Source organism: Schistocerca nitens, chromosome 2, assembly GCF_023898315.1.
Source record: "Schistocerca nitens isolate TAMUIC-IGC-003100 chromosome 2, iqSchNite1.1, whole genome shotgun sequence".
In the NCBI taxonomy this organism is placed as follows: Eukaryota; Metazoa; Arthropoda; class Insecta; order Orthoptera; family Acrididae; genus Schistocerca; species Schistocerca nitens.
Window position 1 is genome coordinate 597,520,405 of NC_064615.1, and position 21,484 is coordinate 597,541,888.

The 21,484-nt window shown below is 41.5% G+C and overlaps 1 protein-coding gene and 1 pseudogene across 1 annotated transcript in view; both read right to left on the bottom strand.

The window, feature by feature from the left end:
- The window catches only part of LOC126235185 (uncharacterized), a 357,154-nt gene that overhangs the window by 57,351 nt on the left and 278,319 nt on the right, over positions 1-21,484 (bottom strand). Inside the window, exon 6 of the mRNA XM_049943915.1 lies at positions 11,616-11,772. Within this exon, the coding sequence (XP_049799872.1) occupies positions 11,616-11,772 (157 nt within the window). The remainder of the gene's footprint in view (positions 1-11,615; positions 11,773-21,484) is intronic.
- Positions 5,281-5,398, bottom strand: LOC126238469 (5S ribosomal RNA; annotated as a pseudogene).

Sequence of the window (21,484 nt, forward strand, 5' to 3'; positions counted from 1 at the left end):
GTGATTGTGAGGGAACAACTGCAGCTAAACAAACAACAGGCCCACCTCATGTACTGACGGACATAGAACGTGGAGCACACCGGCGACTGGCTGTAAAAAAAATCACAGCGGAAAGAATCATTGGTGAGTTCTGGTGTGCTACGAGCAGTTCAGCTAGCACAGTGACTGTACACAGGGAATTAAAAACTATGGGGTACAATGGTCGAACAGTTCCCCATAAACCACGCATGTCAACGCTAACAGGCGCTTGAGGTAAGTATAAACAGCGAAGTCATTGGACAGTGGATGACTGGTTCAAATGGCTCTGAGCACTATGGGACTTAACATCTTAGGTCATCAGTCCCCTAGAACTTAGAACTACTTAAACCTAACTAACCTAACGACATCACACATATCCATGCCCACAGCAGGATTCGAACCTGCGACCGTAGCGGTCGCGCGGTTCCAGACTGTAGCGCCTAGAACCGCTCGGCCACTACGACCGGCAGTGGATGACTGGAAACGTTTGATTTCGAGTGATGAATCACAATATACCCTGTGGTAATACGATGGAAAGGTGTGGGTTAGGCGAATACCTGGGGAAGTTTACCTGCTATAATGTGTAGTGCCAACAGTGAAGTACGTTGGAGGGTGGGGATGCTTTCCGTGGTTCCCGTGTGATCTTTTTATCACTCTTATGAAAATGCTAACTCCGGAAATACATAAACACATTTACAGTACTGTGTATTGCGTACAGTAAAGGGACAGTTCGGGGACGATAACTATAGCAGCATGCGAATGCACACTGTCATAAAACAGTATTTGTGAAGCAAAGGTTTGTGAATAGTAACTTTCCTGACATGGATTGGCCGTCCTGGAATCCCGACCTAAACCTAAAGGAAAACTTCTGGAATGAGGTAGAAAGTTTTCTTCACTCCAGACCGCAGCGCCCAATATTACTGTCTTCTCTGGTTTCAGCTCTTGAGGAATCATGAGCTGCAAGTTCTCCAGAGTTATTCAGACACATCATTGAAAGTGTCCCCAGCAGCGTTCAAGCTGTAATAAAGGCGAAGTGTGGACACAGCACATATTAATGTGCACTAATATGTGACCGGATTTTTTTTTAAGGAGATGGTTTACTTATCAAGTAGTCCTCTTTCGCTTCACTACAGTCGGTTTACGCAATAAATACACTCAATCCTGAAGCGCAACTCTGCAAGCTCTGCAAAATATCATGTTCCCAAACATCAAATTCCTTAGAGATGATGTAGATGGAAGTTAGAAGAGCACCAAATCTGGTGAACTGGCTTCAAGTCCCATCCAGTTGTGTTTAAAATCTCTTTGTTTTTCCATTTCTAAAACACCAACGTGGACAGATTCCTAATGAAACATGATCAACTTTCTCTCTTTTCTTCTGCACCTACATATGCATTACCACTGCTGCAGCCGTCGTGCGGTGCCTGGCTACAGGGTGCTTGGCACAGCATAATCGTATCCCCTCCATCTGTCTCACTGCGGACTATTCACTGAAAGAAAGGTTATTTCTCCAGCTCTCTATGTGAACAAATATAACTTTTTTACTGAAGTCATTTTGTGAAATATGTTTTTGAAGGAAGATTTTGAGGGGCTAGGGGTGTTACTTTGTAACGTCTTCCTCAACAGTTCTTTCGGGATCCCAGTGACACTTTCGCTTTGAATGAATAAGTTTTTGACTATTCCAGTGATCCAGCACGGTAAGAGTCCCGGACCGACAAACACGGCTCATAACAACAGAAGATTTTATAATAATCTTCTTCGCGAGTGGATTGCACATTCTCGGGAATATTCAAGTAAATCTTCAGATGAAATTTGCCCTCCCCACGGCTATAATTACGTTCTCACTCCAACTTGTCTCGCTCTGGCCCAGGTTGTAATTGATTCCAGTGGCTGACCGCCAATTGTTTGCTAAAATTATGTCAGATCGTTTCGTCTACTTGCATTCACTCACGTTGATGTTCACCTGCTACTCTTTGCATCACGTCCTTGACACTTTCAGTACAGCTGCATTACGAGACTGTTTCCTCACGTTTGCCGGCCGGAGTGGCCGGAGTGGCCTAGGCGCTACAGTCTGGAGCCGAACGACCGCTACGGTCGCAGGTTCGAATCCTGTCTCGGGCATGGATGTGTGTGATGTCCTTAGGTTAGTTAGGTTTAATTAGTTCTAGGTTCTAGGCGACTGATGACCTCAGAAGTTAAGTCGCATAGTGCTCAGAGCCATTTCCTCACGTTTTTACTACATATCATACTGTCGCGTGCGAAAACCATTATCTGCCAGGTCGTTAACATGGTACATACCGTGAACAGCGAAGGTACTGTCATAATTCCTTGAAAAGTACTGGAAAGCGATTACGGTTGTGACTGTCCCTCCCCTATAAGACGATTTACTTGTTCTGTTACCTATAAAATTATCAACCCAGTCGCACAACTGTTTTGATATAGCGTGGGTACAACTTTTATTCATCAGGTGACGGTGCGGAACTACAATCCAGTCCCCTTGTCTCCAACTCTTGCACAATAGTCGCCAGTTATTGTTCCATCTAGTATAACATAATCAACAACGAGAATGTCACTTGCATGTCCGTAAACGTAGTCCATAGCCTTTCCAGAGGATGAAATTAATTTTGGCGTTCACAGCTATCAGTTACCACCAACGCCTTTCTTTTGCGTAAAGTGGAATATTTACGTTTTAGCGACAATAGCAAACTGGCACACAAAATCGACTGTATTATTTTCAAATCTGGAAAATAACAACTGAGAAAAATGGAATTCCGCAACACTGGACAAGGGCCCTAAGAAATACAATGCAGTTGTAATAGAAGCGGGGAATAAAATAAGTAAGAATGGCGTTATGACCAGCCAAGGAATTAAACACATTTCCCATTTTATTCCATTTATACAGGGTAAGCTTTTTTGCCTCGAGTCAACAAATATCGCAAAGACTGCTCATCGGATTAAAAAAAGGCAAAACATGTGTTCAGTATTTTTACAAATTGTATCCAACGATGCCAATGCTCAGTCCCCCCCCCCCCCCCCGCCGCCCCTTCCCTATCCTCAGGTGGTGGGCGGGGGCAACTTTGAAACCTTAAATGGGAACATCCCGTTTTTATTGAAGACTCGGATCCTTCGCGAAAAAATAAAACTTTAGCATGTGACACTTTTGTCGTTGCGAGACAGATGGCGGCAAATATACAGTTAAGTTCGAAAACGGTATTATCTCGAGAAAAACGCATTGGATCAGAAGCAGAAAAGAATTTTCTCCGTTATAACGTCAACTAAGTCAGCTAGTCTCGTACTGCAGGTGCGTTCTACGAATAATCTCCACAGCTTTAACACTTCACAGTACAGAAAACGGACCACTTTTGTCATTTCCTCCTTGGTGCATACATTATCTGATCAAAAGTGTCTGGACATCTGTTGGTGGACATTAATATGAGGCGTGTCCTACCTACGCATTTCTGACGGCGTGACCTCTGGCCACTGGGGTGAAAAGGTATTCCATGTCCATATCATGAATGTTGTTGTCCACGAACCATTTGTAACGAAGCAGGGTTGCCCACTGCTATCCTGTTTTGGTTTTACACTCCTTCAGTAACTTAGTTAAGCAATGAACTTTTATTTTATTTTTTTTTTTTTCATTTTCACTACTCAGATTCCGACTACAGATTCTGTGGCCTTCAGCCACATAGTACAGAATTCAGAAATAGTTAAAATAAAATTCTCCTAGTAAAATCTATTATTTCAGTACATTCTAATGTCTATTCTGAAAGTAATGAGCTAATTAGTTTTATTGGAAATGCATCCTATTAAAAGTTATGAACAATGACGTATATTGTGCAATACATATTAAGTAAAATTCGAGTGAGCTAATAGATCGAATTCAGCTATGACTGCATCCAAAAGAAAGTCTATATTTTACTGATTCCAGCAAAGTGTTTAAATTAACCTAAAGTATATTAGTTAAATAGACATTAAGACTTGAAATCTCTAGTCTGTATGACTTTCAGTGCCAATTGTGACCAAACAACTAAATAATTCCGAGATCTGTTTCGATACTTTTGCTACCTTTATTTTTCTACGTAAAATGACTCCAGTCTCAGCTTTGTAAGTGCATTAATTAAGAATTAAGTAAATTTGAATAAGTAAAAATTATTGTTCAAGAGGGCTGCCATGGTTATAAGTCGTGAATTCCCACTGCGGATGCACGAGTTACTTCCGCCTATTTAAATTGATACAGCTCACTCATATTATTTAAGTAATAAAACCCAATAGTTAACTTCAAAACCAATTAGAAAGGATCATTTTAACCCTGGGAAATTATAAACTATAATATATTAACAGAAATAGTCAAATATTCAAGCGCTCGTCTATATAAGGTCCGAGCTGGTGCAGTTCTCAGTTAGTTCTCGGTCAGATTCTCATGGAGCAAAAGTGCGCACAGTCGGATAATTTTTCCGGTCGGTACCAAAAAAGTGTAATTGTGAACATTGTTAAAGACTGGAAGTGTTTGACCTACCTAATGTGACGATTAAGTGTAAGAGGCCTGGTCACATGAATATTGTGTGTGTGAGTGATAACAAATAAATCACACTGTGGTTGTCATAAATCTAGGATCCTGGCTTCTTAATTTCAGTGTGATTTAGGTGAGACGGACGCAGCTACCGGGAAAACAATATTGAATAAGCAAAGCAAGGTAAGTCGGGAACACTGCGCGCTATCTACTGGGTGAGGAAATGTTTCAGTACATCCGGTTGTGACGTGAACTTTAAGTGGCACTAAAACAAGGATACAGCCCGGCACGTTACACATTGACTCACTAATGTTGCTCTATGGCAGGGTGCAATGTCATGCTGATAGAAACGATCTTCGTATACAAATTGGTTTTTTTTATAGTGCGCAGTACAAAATGGTGTAAAACGTGCTCATATCCTTCCGAAATTAGCGTTTTTTTGTACTAAACAGCGGGGACAACATCCCAATCGCGAAAACAAGCCCATACCGAAACAGTACCTCCTCCTACTTCACTGTTGGCACTACACAAGATACACTACACTACACTCCGTCCCAACAAGCCATGAAGGACCAACGGTACCGACCGGCCGCCGTGTCATCCTCAGGCCACAAGCGTCACTGGATGCGGATATGGAGGGGCATGTGGTCAGCACACCGCTCTCCCGGCCGTATGTCAGTTTACGAGACCGGAGCCGCTGCTTCTCAACCAAGTAACTTCTCAGTTTGCCTCACAAGGGCTGAGTGCACCCCTCATGCCAACAGCGCTCGGCATACCGGATGGTCACCCATCTAAGTGCTAGTTCAGCCCAACAGTGCTTAACTTCGGCGATCTGACGAGAACCGGTGTTATCACTGCGGCAAGGCCGTTGACCACTACACAAGATGGCAGGTAAAATTCTTCAGGGATTCGCCAAACTCAAACTCTTCCATCGGATTGCCACAGGGTGCAGTGTGATCCATCACTCCAAATCACTCGTTTACAGTCATCTACCGCTCAGTGGCGTCTCTCTTTACATCATCTCGAGCGCCGCCTAGCATTCACTACAGAACTACAGATATGTGTGGATCATGAGCAGCTGCTCCACCATTGTACCCCAGTCTTTTTAACCCCTGTGCACAGGCACAGTGCTAACTGGACTGTTGGAAGTACTTTACGAGTAATTACATAAGCTGATCTTACGTGAATTTTTTGTCTCCATCCGTCGCAGTGCTCCATGTTCTCTGTCAGTCAGAACGTGAGGTCTGCTTGGTTCTTCATTTAAAAGTGGTTGTTCGTTCGTGTTTCCACTTCAGAGTCACATCTTCAACAGTCGTCTTGGGTATCTTTAGGACTGAAAAGTCCTTGATGGATTTGTTAAGTGACATCCAACGGCTAGTCCACGTTCGAAGTCGCGGAGCTCTCTTGACCGACCCAATTTTCTGCTACTGCTTCTCCGCTGACCACAGAATACTCCTCGACTGATATTATACTGGTGTGTCCGCATTAAACACGGGTGTCCGGATACCTCTGACCAAGCAGTGTATGAACAACGGGGCACACATAATGGAACGCCCTGAAATCAGTATGAACAGATGTATTCATGACGCAACACAGCTAATGCACGAGGACGTCAGTGGGGATAAGACTCGCCATTTTTGAGTCAGAGGTATCAGTCAATGGATCTGAAAAAGAAACTGGCTGTCTTGTCTTCCTTGTCTTTTTTTTTTCCTTTCTGTAAAGAAAGAAAAATAACGCAGAGACCTTCGCACAACTTATGAGTTATCAGATTCAGATAATGTTGCGGCATAGCTCTGCAGAGTGAGTTTCTTTACTGTGTGTTTGGCACGTTACATTAAAGCCTAGTTTACACGACGACATTGGGTTGCGCCACTCGTTGCGTGGAATAAGTTGAAAGCAAACGGTTTCATATTTGACTGTAGTACAACGACAACACTTCAGTTTCGTAGTTTTGTGGGCTCCTGACTCACGTCTGAAATGAAAGTCTTAGCAACAGCACGTGGCACAAATTGTGATGGAGTTAAAGCATGTTGCGTGGAATCGCTGCATAAGAAAAAAAAATAAGAAACGTGTTTTGATTCGTGACTCGATTGCTCAGCATCCTTGATGAAATAATTTATAATGGAAGACCCAAGAAGTTTATTTAATTATCTTAGAATGTCACCAGAACTGTTCACGTTTCTTCTAAACGGAGTTAATTATGCGATAAGGAATAAAGATACTGTAATGCATGAAGCACTGTCTCCAGAACTGAAATCACATATCACATTGCGTGCATTGCAACCGAGAACACTCGGCATGGAGAAGATGCGGTTTTAGTTCTTGATGACGCTTTTTCATTAACACTAATGATTATTAAAATTAACGGTAATAATTATTGACATTAACAGCAATAATTATTCGAAGCAGGCTGAATTAAGAAGCGAATGGTTTGCAGACTACTGTCTTGAAGATAGATATGCACAGTGGCAATATTTCAAAATTAAAACACATGTGGATGGGGAGCACTGCGGCGACGTTTTAAATAGATGAATATTGAATAAGGAATGCAGCTTCTTGATTTGTGCAGCCTTACCTCCTGTCAACAATATTCCTTAACAAAGCGTCGGCCAACTCGAACGATGGGATTTTAGTCTTGAAGACGAGAGCATTTCCAGGCTACAATGACACTTACTTAATTTTCCTTAATTCAGTTGTATATGTGCTCCTAATTCAATAAATTTTGCCCTGCAGCTCAAATATTGTCAAACCATCTGTGTTCGGATCGCACATGACGGGCTCAGAAGCAGCAATATGTTGCTTATGTTTGTAAGCAGCATCACTGAAACCCCACAACACATATGCAAAGCATAGATATTCAAAAAGCGGACATTATTCTCCGTTCCCCACCTCATATTTCAGTTTGTCTACACTCTGCGAACATACCTAATCTCAAAACTCAAGCAACTTTTTTTTTTTTTTTTTTTTTTTTTTTTGTCATCAGTCTAGTGACTGGTTTGATGCGGCCCGCCACGAATTCCTTTCCTGTGCTAACCTCTTCATCTCAGGGTAGCACTTGCAACCTACGTCCTCAATTATTTGCTTGACGTATTCCAATCTCTGTCTTCCTCTACAGTTTTTGCCCTCTACAGCTCCCTCTAGTACCATGGAAGTCATTCCCTCATGTCTTAGCAGATGTCCTTTCATCCTGTCTCTTCTCCTTATCAGTGTTTTCCACATATTCCTTTCCTCTCCGATTCTGCGTAGAACCTCCTCATTCCTTACCTTATCTGTCCACCTAATTTTCAACATTCGTCTATAGCACCACATCTCAAATGCTTCGATTCTCTTCTGTTCCAGTTTTCCCACAGTCCATGTTTCACTACCATACAATGCTGTACTCCAGGCGTTCATCCTCAGAAATTTCTTCCTCAAATTAAGGCCGGTATTTGATATTAGTAGACTTCTCTTGGCCAGAAATGCCTTTTTTGCCATAGCGAGTCTGCTTTTGATGTTCCCCTTGCTCCGTCCGTCATTGGTTATTTTACTGCCTAGGTAGCAGAATTCCTTAACTTCATTGACTTCGTGACCATCAATCCTGATGTTAAGTTTCTCGCTGTTCTCATTTCTACTACTTCTCATTACCTTCGTCTTTCTCCGATTTACTCTCAAACCATACTGTGTACTCATTAGACTGTTCATTCCGTTCAGCAGATCATTTAATTCTTCTTCACTTTCACTCAGGATAGCAATGTCATCAGCGAATCGTATCATTGATATCCTTTCACCTTGTATTTTAATTCCACTCCTGAACCTTTCTTTTATTTCCATCATTGCTTCCTCGATGTACAGATTGAAGAGTAGGGGCGAAAGGCTACAGCCTTGTCTTACACCCTTCTCAATACGAGCACTTCGTTCTTGATCGTCCACTCTTATTATTCCCTCTTGGTTGTTGTACATATTGTATATGACCCGTCTCTCCCTATAGCTTACCCCTACTTTTTTTCAGAATCTCGAACAGCTTGCACCATTTTATATTGTCGAACGCTTTTTCCAGGTCGACAAATCCTATGAAAGTGTATTGATTTTTCTTTAGCCTTGCTTCCATTATTAGCCGTAACGTCAGAATTGCCTTTCTCGTCCCTTTACTTTTCCTAAAGCCAAACTGATCGTCACCTAGCGCATTCTCAATTTTCTTTTCCATTCTTCTGTATATTATTCTTGTAAGCAGCTTCGATGCATGAGCTGTTAAGCTGATTGTGCGATAATTCTCGCACTTGTCAGCTCTTGCCGTCTTCGGAATTGTGTGGATGATGCTTTTCCGAAAGTCAGATGGTATATCGCCAGACTCATGTATTCTACACACCAACGTGAATAGTCGTTTTGTTGCCACTTCCCCCAATGATTTTAGAAATTCTGATGGAATGTTGTCTATCCCTTCTGCCTTATTTGACCGTAAGTCCTCCAAAGCTCTTTTAAATTCCGATTCTAATACTGGATCCCCTATCTCTTCTAAATCGACTCCTGTTTCTTCTTCTATCACATCAGACAAATCTTCACCCTCATAGAGGCTTTCAGTGTATCCTTTCCACCTATCTGCTCTCTCCTCTGCATTTAACAGTGGAATTCCCGTTGCACTCTTAATGTTACCACCGTTGCTTTTAATGTCACCAAAGGTTGTTTTGACTTTCCTGTATGCTGAGTCTGTCCTTCCGACAATCATATCTTTTTCGATGTCTTCACATTTTTCCTGCAGCCATTTCGTCTTAGCGTCCCTGCACTTCCTATTTATTTCATTCCTCAGGGACTTGTACTTCCGTATTCCTGATTTTCCCGGAACATGTTTGTACTTCCTCCTTTCATCAATCAACTGAAGTATTTCTTCTGTTACCCGTGGTTTCTTCGCAGCTACCTTCTTTGTACCTATGTTTTCCTTCCCAACTTCTGTGATGGCCCTTTTTAGAGATGTCCATTCCTCTTCAACTGTACTGCCTACTGCGCTATTCCTTATTGCTGTATCTATAGCGTTAGAGAACTTCAAACGTATCTCGTCATTCCTTAGTACTTCCGCATCCCACTTCTTTGCGTATTGATTCTTCCTGACTAATGTCTTCAACTTCAGCCTACTCTTCATCACTACTATATTGTGATCTGAGTCTATATCTGCTCCTGGGTACGCCTTACAGTCCGGTATCTGATTTCGGAATCTCTGTCTGACCATGATGTAATCTAATTGAAATCTTCCCGTATCTCCCGGCATTTTCCAAGTATACCTCCTCCTCTTGTGATTCTTGAACAGGGTATTCGCTATTACTAGCTGAAACTTGTTACAGAACTCAATTAGTCTTTCTCCTCTTTCATTCCTTGTCCCAAGCCCATATTCTCCTGTAACCTTTTCTTCTACTCCTTCCCCTACAACTGCATTCCAGTCGCCCATGACTATTAGATTTTCGTCCCCCTTTACATACTGCATTACCCTTTCAATATCCTCATACACTTTCTCTATCTGTTCATCTTCAGCTTGCGACGTCGGCATGTATACTTGAACTATCGTTGTCGGTGTTGGTCTGCTGTCGATTCTGATTAGAACAATCCGGTCACTGAACTGTTCACAGTAACACACCCTCTGCCCTACCTTCCTATTCATAACGAATCCTACACCTGTTATACCATTTTCTGCTGCTGTTGATATTACACGATACTCATCTGACCAGAAATCCTTGTCTTCCTTCCACTTCACTTCCCTGATCCCTACTATATCTAGATTGAGCCTTTGCATTTCCCTTTTCAGATTTTCTAGTTTCCCTACCACGTTCAAGCTTCTGACATTCCACGCCCCGACTCGTAGAACGTTATCCTTTCGTTGATTATTCAATCTTTTTCTCATGGTAACCTCCCCCTTGGCAGTCCCCTCCCGGAGATCCGAATGGGGGACTATTCCGGAATCTTTTGCCAGTGGAGAGATCATCATGACACTTCTTCAATTACAGGCCACATGTCCTGTGGATACACGTTACGTGTCTTTAATGCAGTGGTTTCCATTGCCTTCTGCATCCTCATGTCGTTGATCATTGCTGATTCTTCCGCCTAAGGGGCAATTTCCCACCCCTAGGACAAGAGAGTGCCCTGAACCTCTATCGGCTCCTCCGCCCTCTCAAGCAACTAGTGTCGCCAAAGTTGGAACACGCCGAAAGTGTTTAATTTCACCAACGAGTTGCGCAAACGCGCGGCGCGCATGCGCCGTGGCCGGTGGCGCAGTTGCCTGCAACCTAGTGTCGTCGTGTAAACTAGGCATAATACTAGTATACAGGGTGTTACAAAAACGTACGGCCAAACTTTCAGAAAACGTTTCTCACACACAAAGAAAGAAAATATTTTATGTGGACATGTGTCCGGAAACGCTTACTTTCCACGTTAGAGCTCATTTTAATACCTCTCTTCAAATCACATGGAAACACACAGCAAAAGAACGTACCAGCGTGACTTGAAACACTTTGTTACAGAAAATGTTCAAAATGTCCTCCGTTAGCGAGGATACATGCATCCACACTCCGTCGCACGGAATCCCTGATGCACTGATGCAGCCGTGGAGAATGGCGTATTGTATCACAGCCGTCCACAATACGAACACGAAGAGTCTCTACATTTGGTACCGGGGTTGCGTAGACAAGAGCTTTCAAATGCCCCCATAAATGAAAGTCAAGAGGGTTGAGGTCAGGAGAGCGTGGAGGCCATGGAATTGGTCCGCCTCTACCAATCCATCGGTCACCGAATCTGTTGTTGAGAAGCGTACGAACACTTCGACTGAAATGTGCAGGAGCTCCATCGTGCATGAACCACATGTTGTGTCGTACTTGTAAAGGCACATGTTCTAGCAGCACAGGTAGAGTATCCCGTATGAAATCATGATAACTGGCGGTGAATCGAGGAAGTACAGTACATACTGACGAAACTAAAATGAGCTCTAACATGGAAATTAAGCGTTTCCGGACACGTGTCCACATAACATCTTTTCTTTATTTGTGTGTGAGGACTGTTTCCTGAAAGTTTGGCCGCACCTTTTTGTAACACTCTGTATTTTACTGTTAATGCGGAAGGCGGCGATACGTACTGCAGCTGATGATCGTCGTGACGAATGTGCCGTTGATGGCGCTGGAGGAGCAGTTGGCGGCCAGCAGGCCCCGCGAGTCGTTGAGGAAGCGCCAGCTGTAGCGGTTGACCGCGGGCGAGTCGGCGTCCTGCAACACCACCGTGCCCAGCAGCTCGCCCTGCAACAAAGGACGGCATCGCCACGTCGCCACCAGTATCTCGCCCTCCACGCACAGCGGTAACTGTGCTCGTTTTTTTCTGTGTCCTCTTGTCACAGAAGTTCTCATCTATTTAACAATGAAATTCGTCAAACAGCCGTGCTATTGAGAAGTTATTTTATTTTATTTTATTTCCTCTACCAGTTTCGGTAATTCATTCCCCATCTTCAGGCCTCATATGCACATCTCAAAAATAATCGATATTGGCATCTGGGGGCGTATGTTTCTGGATGTCGTGAATTCGTACTTCAAGTGTTTCCTTCGAATACTTGACTGCAAGTCTTGACTTGACTTGCAGTGAAGTCTTCGAAGGAAGCACTTGAAGTACGAATTCACTACATCCAGATACATATGGCCCCAGTATGCCAGTATCGATTATTTTTTAGAGTTGCGTATGTGGTCTGAAGATGGCATAATGAATTGCCGAAACTGATAGCGGAAATAAAACAAAATAACTTGTCAGTTGCACGGCTGTTTGACGAATTCCATTGTTAAATGTTTGACTAGACGCTGTTCCATGTCCACAACGTATCAACATAGATTGAAATTCTCGTCGGTCACTTGCACGAACTATCAGCTTAATAAATCATGGCTGCAAAGTAGTGACACCAATTATTTGCAGAAAAAAGGAAAAAAACTAGTAGATGTTGACGTCAGGGAAAAACAATTTGGTTTCCGGAGGAATGTAGAAACACACAAGGCAATACTGACCCCACGATTTACCGTAGAAAGTTGAAGAAAGGCAAACTTACACTTACACTCGTATCATTAGTACACTTATAGAAAGCTTTTGACAACGTTGACTAGAAAAGTTTCTTTGAAATTCTGAAGGTAGCAGGAATAAAATAAATTTAGCGATATCTTACATCCAACTTGTACGGAAATAATACTGCGGTTACAAGGATTGAAGGACATGAAAGGGAAGCAGTGATTCAGAGGGAGTGACACAGTATTGTAGTTTACTCCATTGTTATTCAATCTGTGCATTGAGCAAGCAGCAAAGGAAACCAAGGGCAATTTAGAAAGGGAATTTAAGTTCAGGGAGGCAAAACAAAAACCTTGTAATATGCCGGTGACAGAGTTATTTTGTCGGAGACAACAAAGGACATGGTAAAGTAGTTGAACGGAATGAATACTGTGTTGAAAACAGACTGAAAGATAAAAATCAGCAAAATCAGAACAATGGTAAAAAGATAAAAAATTAAACCAGGTGACGCTGAGGGAACTAGAGACAATAAAAGTAGTAGTTTCGGCTTACATGCATTTCTATACTCGAAGATACGATTTTACAACTAATTTTAGAATCCGTTAATAATAAATTAACTAGAAGAAGAATCATTCGAAAAATACTTGTTCAGTTAAGGAATACACAGCTATGGAAATTAAGAAGTAATGAAGAAGTATATCGCCACATAGAAAACGTAACTGAAACGCTACGGAAGGAGCGACTACTATTTTTTGGGCATTTATATGGAATGAACGGCAAAAGATTAACCAAACAGATTTTTAAATTCTTTGGGACAAGAAGTCAAAAACAGCTTGGAATTCAGAAAGTTAGGAAAGATTTGGAAATAAACAACATAAGTGAAAAAGACGCAATGGAAAGAGATATTTTTAAGAAAAAAGTGCTAAAAATTGAAAGATTCCAAGGCAGGAGGACGAAGAAGACAGATTCAAAATGGTATAAGGAGAGATAAAGGATACATGGTGAGAAGGTGAAATAATACTGGAGGAAGAAGAAAGAAGCTCAAAGGAGGAAGCATTCAAATTGGTGCGTGGCCCTTGGAAACGGAAAAAGAAAAAATTAATTAGAGCGCGTCGCCGTTGAAACTTTCACACAACAGTTATCCAGCAACCTGTCGTGAAACACAAAATTTAACAACTCCACAACTGCAGTCTTTCCTACTAGATGTTACGGTGATGGCCAGATTGATTGCTGAATAACGGAGAAAACGAAATACCATATGCCAAAAGCCACATGAGAGAAAGCTGATTTAAAAATAATGAATTAGACGCTGGTCTGTAAGTACCTTCAGTTTCATTATAAAAACTTCAGTGAACTGGTATCGAACACGTGTATGTGCAAATAGTATCCTATATGCGCTAACGAAAAAATCGTGTAATATTTGAGGACCTTCACTGAAGATATCTTATAAGTAAGGCGAAACGTATCTGAGTGCACAAGTTAAATAAAAGACTTAGTGCGCAGAATGCAAAAGATGTTTTTCTTTTAACTACTGCAATTTACCATATACATGTTTGCGAAAAAGGCTATACAAAAATTAAGGCAGCCCCGAATAAAATTTACTAACTAGCTACAAATTATGCCAGTGAGACATGGATTTTTAATGAGAAAAACCTTCAAAAGTTCAGTGCTGCTCTTGAAAATTGCAGACTTACGGTACCCGTTGAGAATTACTGGGAGGAAAAGGCAGACAAACAAATGGACTATGTAACAAGCTGTAGTAAACGACAGTAAAGAAAGTGAAACGGATGAGGTCAGCAGATGTAGCCAAGTGAGAGGGTAGTGAAGGGATCAAACAATTTTTCTGCTGGATTAAAGTCATCTGAAAACACGATGAAGCAAAAACTACGCGTATGCCTGCAGAAAGAAGTCTGGAGAAGGCTTGATATGACGATATACTTCACTCATGACGCAATGAATACCACGTATCACTTCCAACTCTGTATAAATGGGATACGAAGCACTCAGATTCAGCAATTTGAACTTATAAAAGGCATGAAAAATGGTTGGTGATTCGAAAAGAGTACGTGGTATGAGAGTTTATTAAACGCTGTTTAATACATGTTGTTTACAGGGTGACAATTACTGAACTATATGAAAAAAAAACATAAATTAGTTACAAACTACGGCGTGCTCACACTTTATTCAACATGTAAACATCACTACAGCACTACAGGTATTCGGATTTACGTTATGACAGCAAGGGGAAACTACAGCCGTAATTTTTCCCGAGCACATGCAGCTTTACTGTATGATTAAATGATGATGGCGTCCTCTTGGGTAAAATAGTCCCCCATTCGGATCTCCGGGCGGGGACTACTCAAGAGGATGTCGTTATCAGGAGAAAGAAAACTGGTGTTCTACGGATCGGAGCGTGGAATGTCAGGTCCCTTAATCGGGCAGGTAGGTTAGAAAATTTAAAAAGGGAAATGGGTAGGTTAAAGTTAGATATAGTGGGAATTAGTGAAGTTCGGTGGCAGGAGGAACAAGATTTTTGGTCAGGTGATTACAGGGTTATAAATACAAAATCAAAAAGAGGTAATGCAGGAGTAGGTTTAATAATGAATAAAAAAAAAATAGGAGTGCGGGTTAGCTACTACAAACAGCAAGATAGACACAAAGCCCATTCCTACTACAGTAGTACAAGTTTATATGCCAACTAGCTCTGCAGATGATGAAGAAATTGATGAAATGTATGACGAAATAAAAGAAATTATTCAGGTAGTGAAGAGAGACGAAAATTTAATAGTCATGGGTGACTGGAATTCGTCAGTAGGAAAAGGGAGAGAAAGAAACATAGTAGGTGAATATGGATTGGGGGGAAGAAATGAAAGAGGAAGCCGCCTTGTAGAATTTTGCACAGAGCATAACTTAATCATAGCTAACACTTGGTTCAAGAATCATAAAAGAAGGTTGTATACCTGGAAGAATCCTGGAGATACTAAAAGGTATCAGATAGATTATATAATGGTAAGACAGAGATTTAGGAACCAGGTTTTAAATTGTAAGACATTTCCAGGGGCAGATGTGGATTCTGACCACAATCTATTGGTTATGAACTGCAGATTGAAACTGAAGAAACTGCAAAAAGGTGGGAATTTAAGGAGATGGGACCTGGATAAACTGAAAGAACGAGAGGTTGTAGAGAGTTTCAGGGAGAGCATAAGGGAACAATTGACAGGAATGGGGGAAAGAAATACAGTAGAAGAAGAATGGGTAGCTCTGAGGGATGAAGTAGTGAAAGCAGCAGACGATCAAGTAGGTAAAAAGACGAGGGCTAATAGAAATCCTTGGGTAACAGAAGAAATATTGAATTTAATTGATGAAAGGAGAAAATATAAAAATGCAGTAAATGAAGCAGGCAAAAAGGAATACAAACGTCTCAAAAATGAGATCGACAGGAAGTGCAAAATGGCTAAGCAGGGATGGCTAGAGGACAAATGTAAGGATGTAGAGGCTTGTCTCACTAGGGGTAAGATAGATACTGCCTACAGGAAAATTAAAGAGACCTTTGGAGAGAAGAGAACCACTTGTATGAATATCAAGAGCTCAGATGGCAACCCAGTTCTAAGCAAAGAAGGGAAGGCAGAAAGGTGGAAGGAGTATATAGAGGGTTTATACAAGGGCGATGTACTTGAGGACAATATTATGGAAATGGAAGAGGATGTAGACGAAGATAAGATACTGCGTGAAGAGTTTGACAGAGCACTGAAAGACCTGAGTCGAAACAAGGCCCTGGGAATAGACAACATTCCATTAGAACTACTGACGGCCTTGGGACAGCCAGCCCTGACAAAACTCTACCATCTGGTGAGCAAGATGTATGAGACAGGTGAAATACCCTCAGACTTCAAGAAGAATATAATAATTCCAATCCCAAAGAAAGCAGGTGTTGACAGATGTGAAAATTACCGAACTATCAGTTTAATAAGTCACAGCTGCAAAATACTAAAGCGAATTCTTTACAGACGAATGGAAAAACTGGTAGAAGCCAACCTCTGGGAAGATCAGTTTGGATTCCGTAGAAATGTTGGAACACGTGAGGCAATACTAACCTTACGTCTTATCTTAGAAGAAAGATTAAGAAATGGCAAACCTACGTTTGTAGCATTTGTAGACTTAGAGAAAGCTTTTGACAATGTTGACTGGAATATTCTCTTTCACATTCTAAAGGTGGCAGGGGTAAAATACAGGGAGCGAAAGGCTATTTACAATTTGTACAGAAACCAGATGGCAGTTATAAGAGTCGAGGGGCATGAAAGGGAAGCAGTGGTTGGGAAGGGAGTGAGACAGGGTTGTAGCCTCTCCCCGATGTTATTCAATCTGTATATTGAGCAAGCAGTAAAGGAAACAAAAGAAAAATTCGGAGTAGGTATTAAAATTCATGGAGAAGAAGTAAAAACTTTAAGGTTCGCCGATGACATTGTAATTCTGTCAGAGACAGCAAAGGACTTGGAAGAGCAGTTGAACGGAATGGACAATGTCTTGAAAGGAGGATATAAGATGAACATCAACAAACGCAAAACGAGGATAATGGAATGTAGTCAAATTAAATCTGGTGATGCTGTGGGAATTAGATTAGGAAATGAGACACTTAAAGTAGTAAAGGAGTTTTGCTATTTAGGGAGTAAAATAACTGATGATGGTCGAAGTAGAGAGGATATAAAATGTAGACTGGCAATGGCAAGGAAAGCGTTTCTGAAGAAGAGAAATTTGTTAACATCGAGTATAGATTTAAGTGTCAGGAAGTCGTTTCTGAAAGTATTTGTATGGAGTGTAGCCCTGTATGAAAGTGAAACATGGACGATAACTAGTATGGACAAGAAGAGAATAGAGGCTTTCGAATTGTGGTGCTACAGAAGAATGCTGAAGATAAGGTGGGTAGATCACGTAACTAATGAGGAGGTATTGAATAGGATTGGGGAGAAGAGAAGTTTGTGGCACAACTTGACTAGAAGAAGGGATTGGTTGGTAGGACATGTTTTGAGGCATCAAGGGATCACAAATTTAGCATTGGAGGGCAGCGTGGAGGGTAAAAATCGTAGAGGGAGACCAAGAGATGAATACACTAAGCAGATTCAGAAGGATGTAGGTTGCAGTAGGTACTGGGAGATGAAGAAGCTTGCACAGGATAGAGTAGCATGGAGAGCTGCATCAAACCAGTCTCAGGACTGAAGACCACAACAACAACAACAACAACATGTTGAATATGTTTGATATCATTGGCGATGAAGTGGTGGAAACGAATAGCGAAATTCTGCGTGACCTGCTGAAGTGTCGGAACATCGATGCTGCCGATGACCTCCTGAATGGCTGTTTTCAGCTGAGCAATGGTTTTGGGTTTATTACCGCGCACTTTGTCTTTAATATAGCCCCACAAAAAGGAGTCGAATGTGTTCAGATCCGGAGAATATGGCAGCCAATCGAGGCCAGTGGCCTCTGGGTATCCCAGAGCGAGAATGTGGTCCCCAAACTGTTCCTCCAGGACATCAAATACTCTCTCGCTTCGATGGGGTCGTGCTCCGTCTTGGATGAACCACATCTTGTAGAAATCAGGATCACTCTTTGTAATGGAGATGAAATCATCTTCCAGGACTTTCACCTACAGCTCGGTAGTCACCGAGCCATCAAACGATACCGCATCGATTATTCCTTGACTGGACATTGCACACTACACAGTAACCCGTTGAATGTGAAGAGATTTCTCGACCGCGAAATGCGGATTCTCAGTCACGCAAATACTCCAGTTTTGCTTATTGATGAACCAATCCAAATGAAAGTGGGCTTCGTCGCTGAACCAAACCATATTGACATTCTAATTCCCATCATGCCCCGCGGCCAGCTGTGCAGTTTGAACGTCCTAACGCAAATCGTTCAGAAGATATTACGATTTTATTTCATTTAATTCAATAATTTTCACCCTGTACCTCTAAGTTTTTGCTAAGGAAAATTGTTCGGACAGATTCTCCAGAAAGTGATGGCATACGATGCATGTAGCACTCACAAACCACTCTGACAAAAGGTTCGACTCTTTCTGATTTACTAGATTTCTTTCCTAATGAGAAGCTTATCAATAAAGAAACATTTCCATAACTTTGACTCGCATTTCTGTTTACATTGCGTGAACCGTTGTTTCACTCATGCCGTGGGGACGAACATCCTGGTGTAGGGAAAAGTGAAAGTTGTTGATTTTATTTAAGATTAATACACTACAATGACTTAAAGTAGTGAATTATTATCGTCTTATATTGATGATTTTAATTACATTATATGATTCTGAAGATAAGGCCGCTTCACCTGTAAGTGCTTTATTTATAGGCACGACCGGTTTCGCAGCATTTTAGCTGCATCAGCATGTGCAATAAAATCAACTTAGGTTCGAATCGAGAAAAGAGAATGGGATAATCGAGCATTCATAGCAATTTTTCGCTAAAGCAGCTGAAGCAGTCTTACCTTCAAAATGGTCTGCCCTGACTTTAAAGTCTGCTGCAAGTACATTATTACCTAATGCGTTATTTTACGAGTCCTGCGAAGATAACTACTCATTGGAATAAAAGAAACTGACAAATACAAAGCTATTTAATGTACTGGATTCCACTATATTACCTACAAGATAAACAATACTCCCTGGCAGATGGCTCGCACAGATTCCTGTTATATGAACTATGTGCTAATTTTTGAGAGAAAACAAATGCTGGTATCGACAAGGAACATAAAAGACTATATGTAATGTGAAAAAGTTGGCAAGCTAACTTTAAAAATAGTTCTTTTGAGAACTTTCTAGAACTAACATCACACATCACATATTATTCTTATAACATCGTTCTGTCCTTTAAACGCGAAATCTTTAAGTCAGTTAACTGTTATAGAATTCATCAGAGGAGGTAAATTTACAGAATAACCTAATTTATTCATTTTTAATTTACCTCTATTTATAACTTAATCTTGCTGCGAATGCAGATGATTTAAAAGACTTCATCAAGACTAAGGTGTAGATTATTCTATCGTGATCTGTACTAAAAGCAAATTTTTCTATATTTTGCATTTCATTGTTTAAATCAATACTTTTATGTTCTGGCGCTTTGTAAAAAGATCAGATTATGTTAAAATTCACTTCTGTCCTTGAAAATCTGGAAAAGTATTATTATTTATTGTATCGTTAGGAGTTGATAGACAAAGGTAAAGTATAGACCGAGGTGTATTCCTGTCTGACCGAGGTGGTACAGTGGATGAAGAGGTCTGCCTGTAGGTCTACAAACAAGAGACAGTCTCGCGAGTCCCATTCGGCTGCTGTTCCGTTACTGCTGTGTGGACTCGATGGCGGTTATCCTTTGCCATTCTCAAATTCAGTGGTTGTAGAGTACGACCTGCTTCTGTCAAGTGTCTCACTGTATTATCAGTGTGCCCTATTAGAGCCAAAGTGCCACGACATGACAAAACGTTCTGTCGCTCTAGAATTCACGTGCTCATTTTGCCCCTTTGACATCGACGACGCATAGCAGCACACGCTATCACGTTTACGCTCGGCTTAACGCGGCCGCGGGGCGGTTTGAGCTCGCTGAGTCCAGCGAGTCTCGCCGTGGCTTTAACGTGGGACTCAGCCACCGGACGGCGCGCTGTTGGCTCGTACGTGCGTGGGTAGTCCGTAGCTATACTCACTTATTTGCGAGCCATGCTCTGCACGTACTGAGTACTGATACGACGAAGGTGATACAGCAATCTCCATGAGAAAGGATCATACATGAGTTCACAATATTTTACACGCTTTGTACGATAATTCCGAAAACTGTCCGTTATGTAACAGGTTCGTAGTGAGAACTGACAGAAAGGCGCAGGTAGGCATGCACTGGTTGATAGGTAGCGCAGCGTGGTGCGAGTCCGGACACAGGCAAGAGTAGCTAGCGAGGAAGTACGGCGTAGAGCTGTCTTTCTGACTAGCAGACGACATATCGACCTCTGACGTTGTCGGAAGATGCGGGGAACACGAAGTTAGCCGAGTGTCAAAAGGGCAGCAAGCAGTTTGAAGGGCGTTCCTCGGTCGAGTGTCTGCTGCCGGTCAGTGCGCGATGAGGCGATGTCACCATCGTCCAAATTCAGATCCTGCAAATTATACGGCCGCCGCATAAGTAAAAGCCATATCAATATACAGAACGGACAATGACAGACGTACTTCCTAGGAAGTCGTCTAAACATCCACTCACTTTAGATATTGTGAAACACATGAATGTAGATCCCAATTTTAAACGTTAATAGCAAACGCCTACCGAGCTCTTCAAGATAAAACGTAAGCAGACAGTGGTTGGAGAGCACCACCGAAAAATAGTTTGAGTTATGAGCTGGAATGTTGATTCGGAGCGTTAAAAAACTAATTTTGGTGCAAAATAAATTTTAAAACCTTGAAAATGGCTGGATGCAGCAGCCGCGGAGCGGAATCTTTGTGAGGGTAAAGTGAAATATAACCAGTCATTTGCAAAAATGAAAGGTTTATTCATACCCTTGACCTAGGTTTCGACGTCTTTAAAAAATGCCTTCTTCAGAAGAATCAGTGGTTATATTGGTTAAATGATATTGTGGAGATACGTTAAAATTGTAGCCATGATGCATCAATCAAAGATCAAATTCACCTCCATAATAGTAAAAGCGTGCAAATTATACTGACTGTCATTAGCCAGTATTTCACAAGTGCATCTAGTTCTCTTAACTTTAACGTACCTGCACAACGTTATGTAACCAGCATAGTCTCTGATACTTTTCAAGAAGATTTTTTTTAAAGACGCGAAACCTAGGTCAATGGATTTGAATGAACCTTTCATTTCTGCTACTAACTGTCGGAATTTCACTTTACCCTCAAGTAGCAAAATAAATTGCAAAACAAGAAACTTAGCGACAGTACTACATAGCAGACTATAGTCATCTGTAGACATTTAA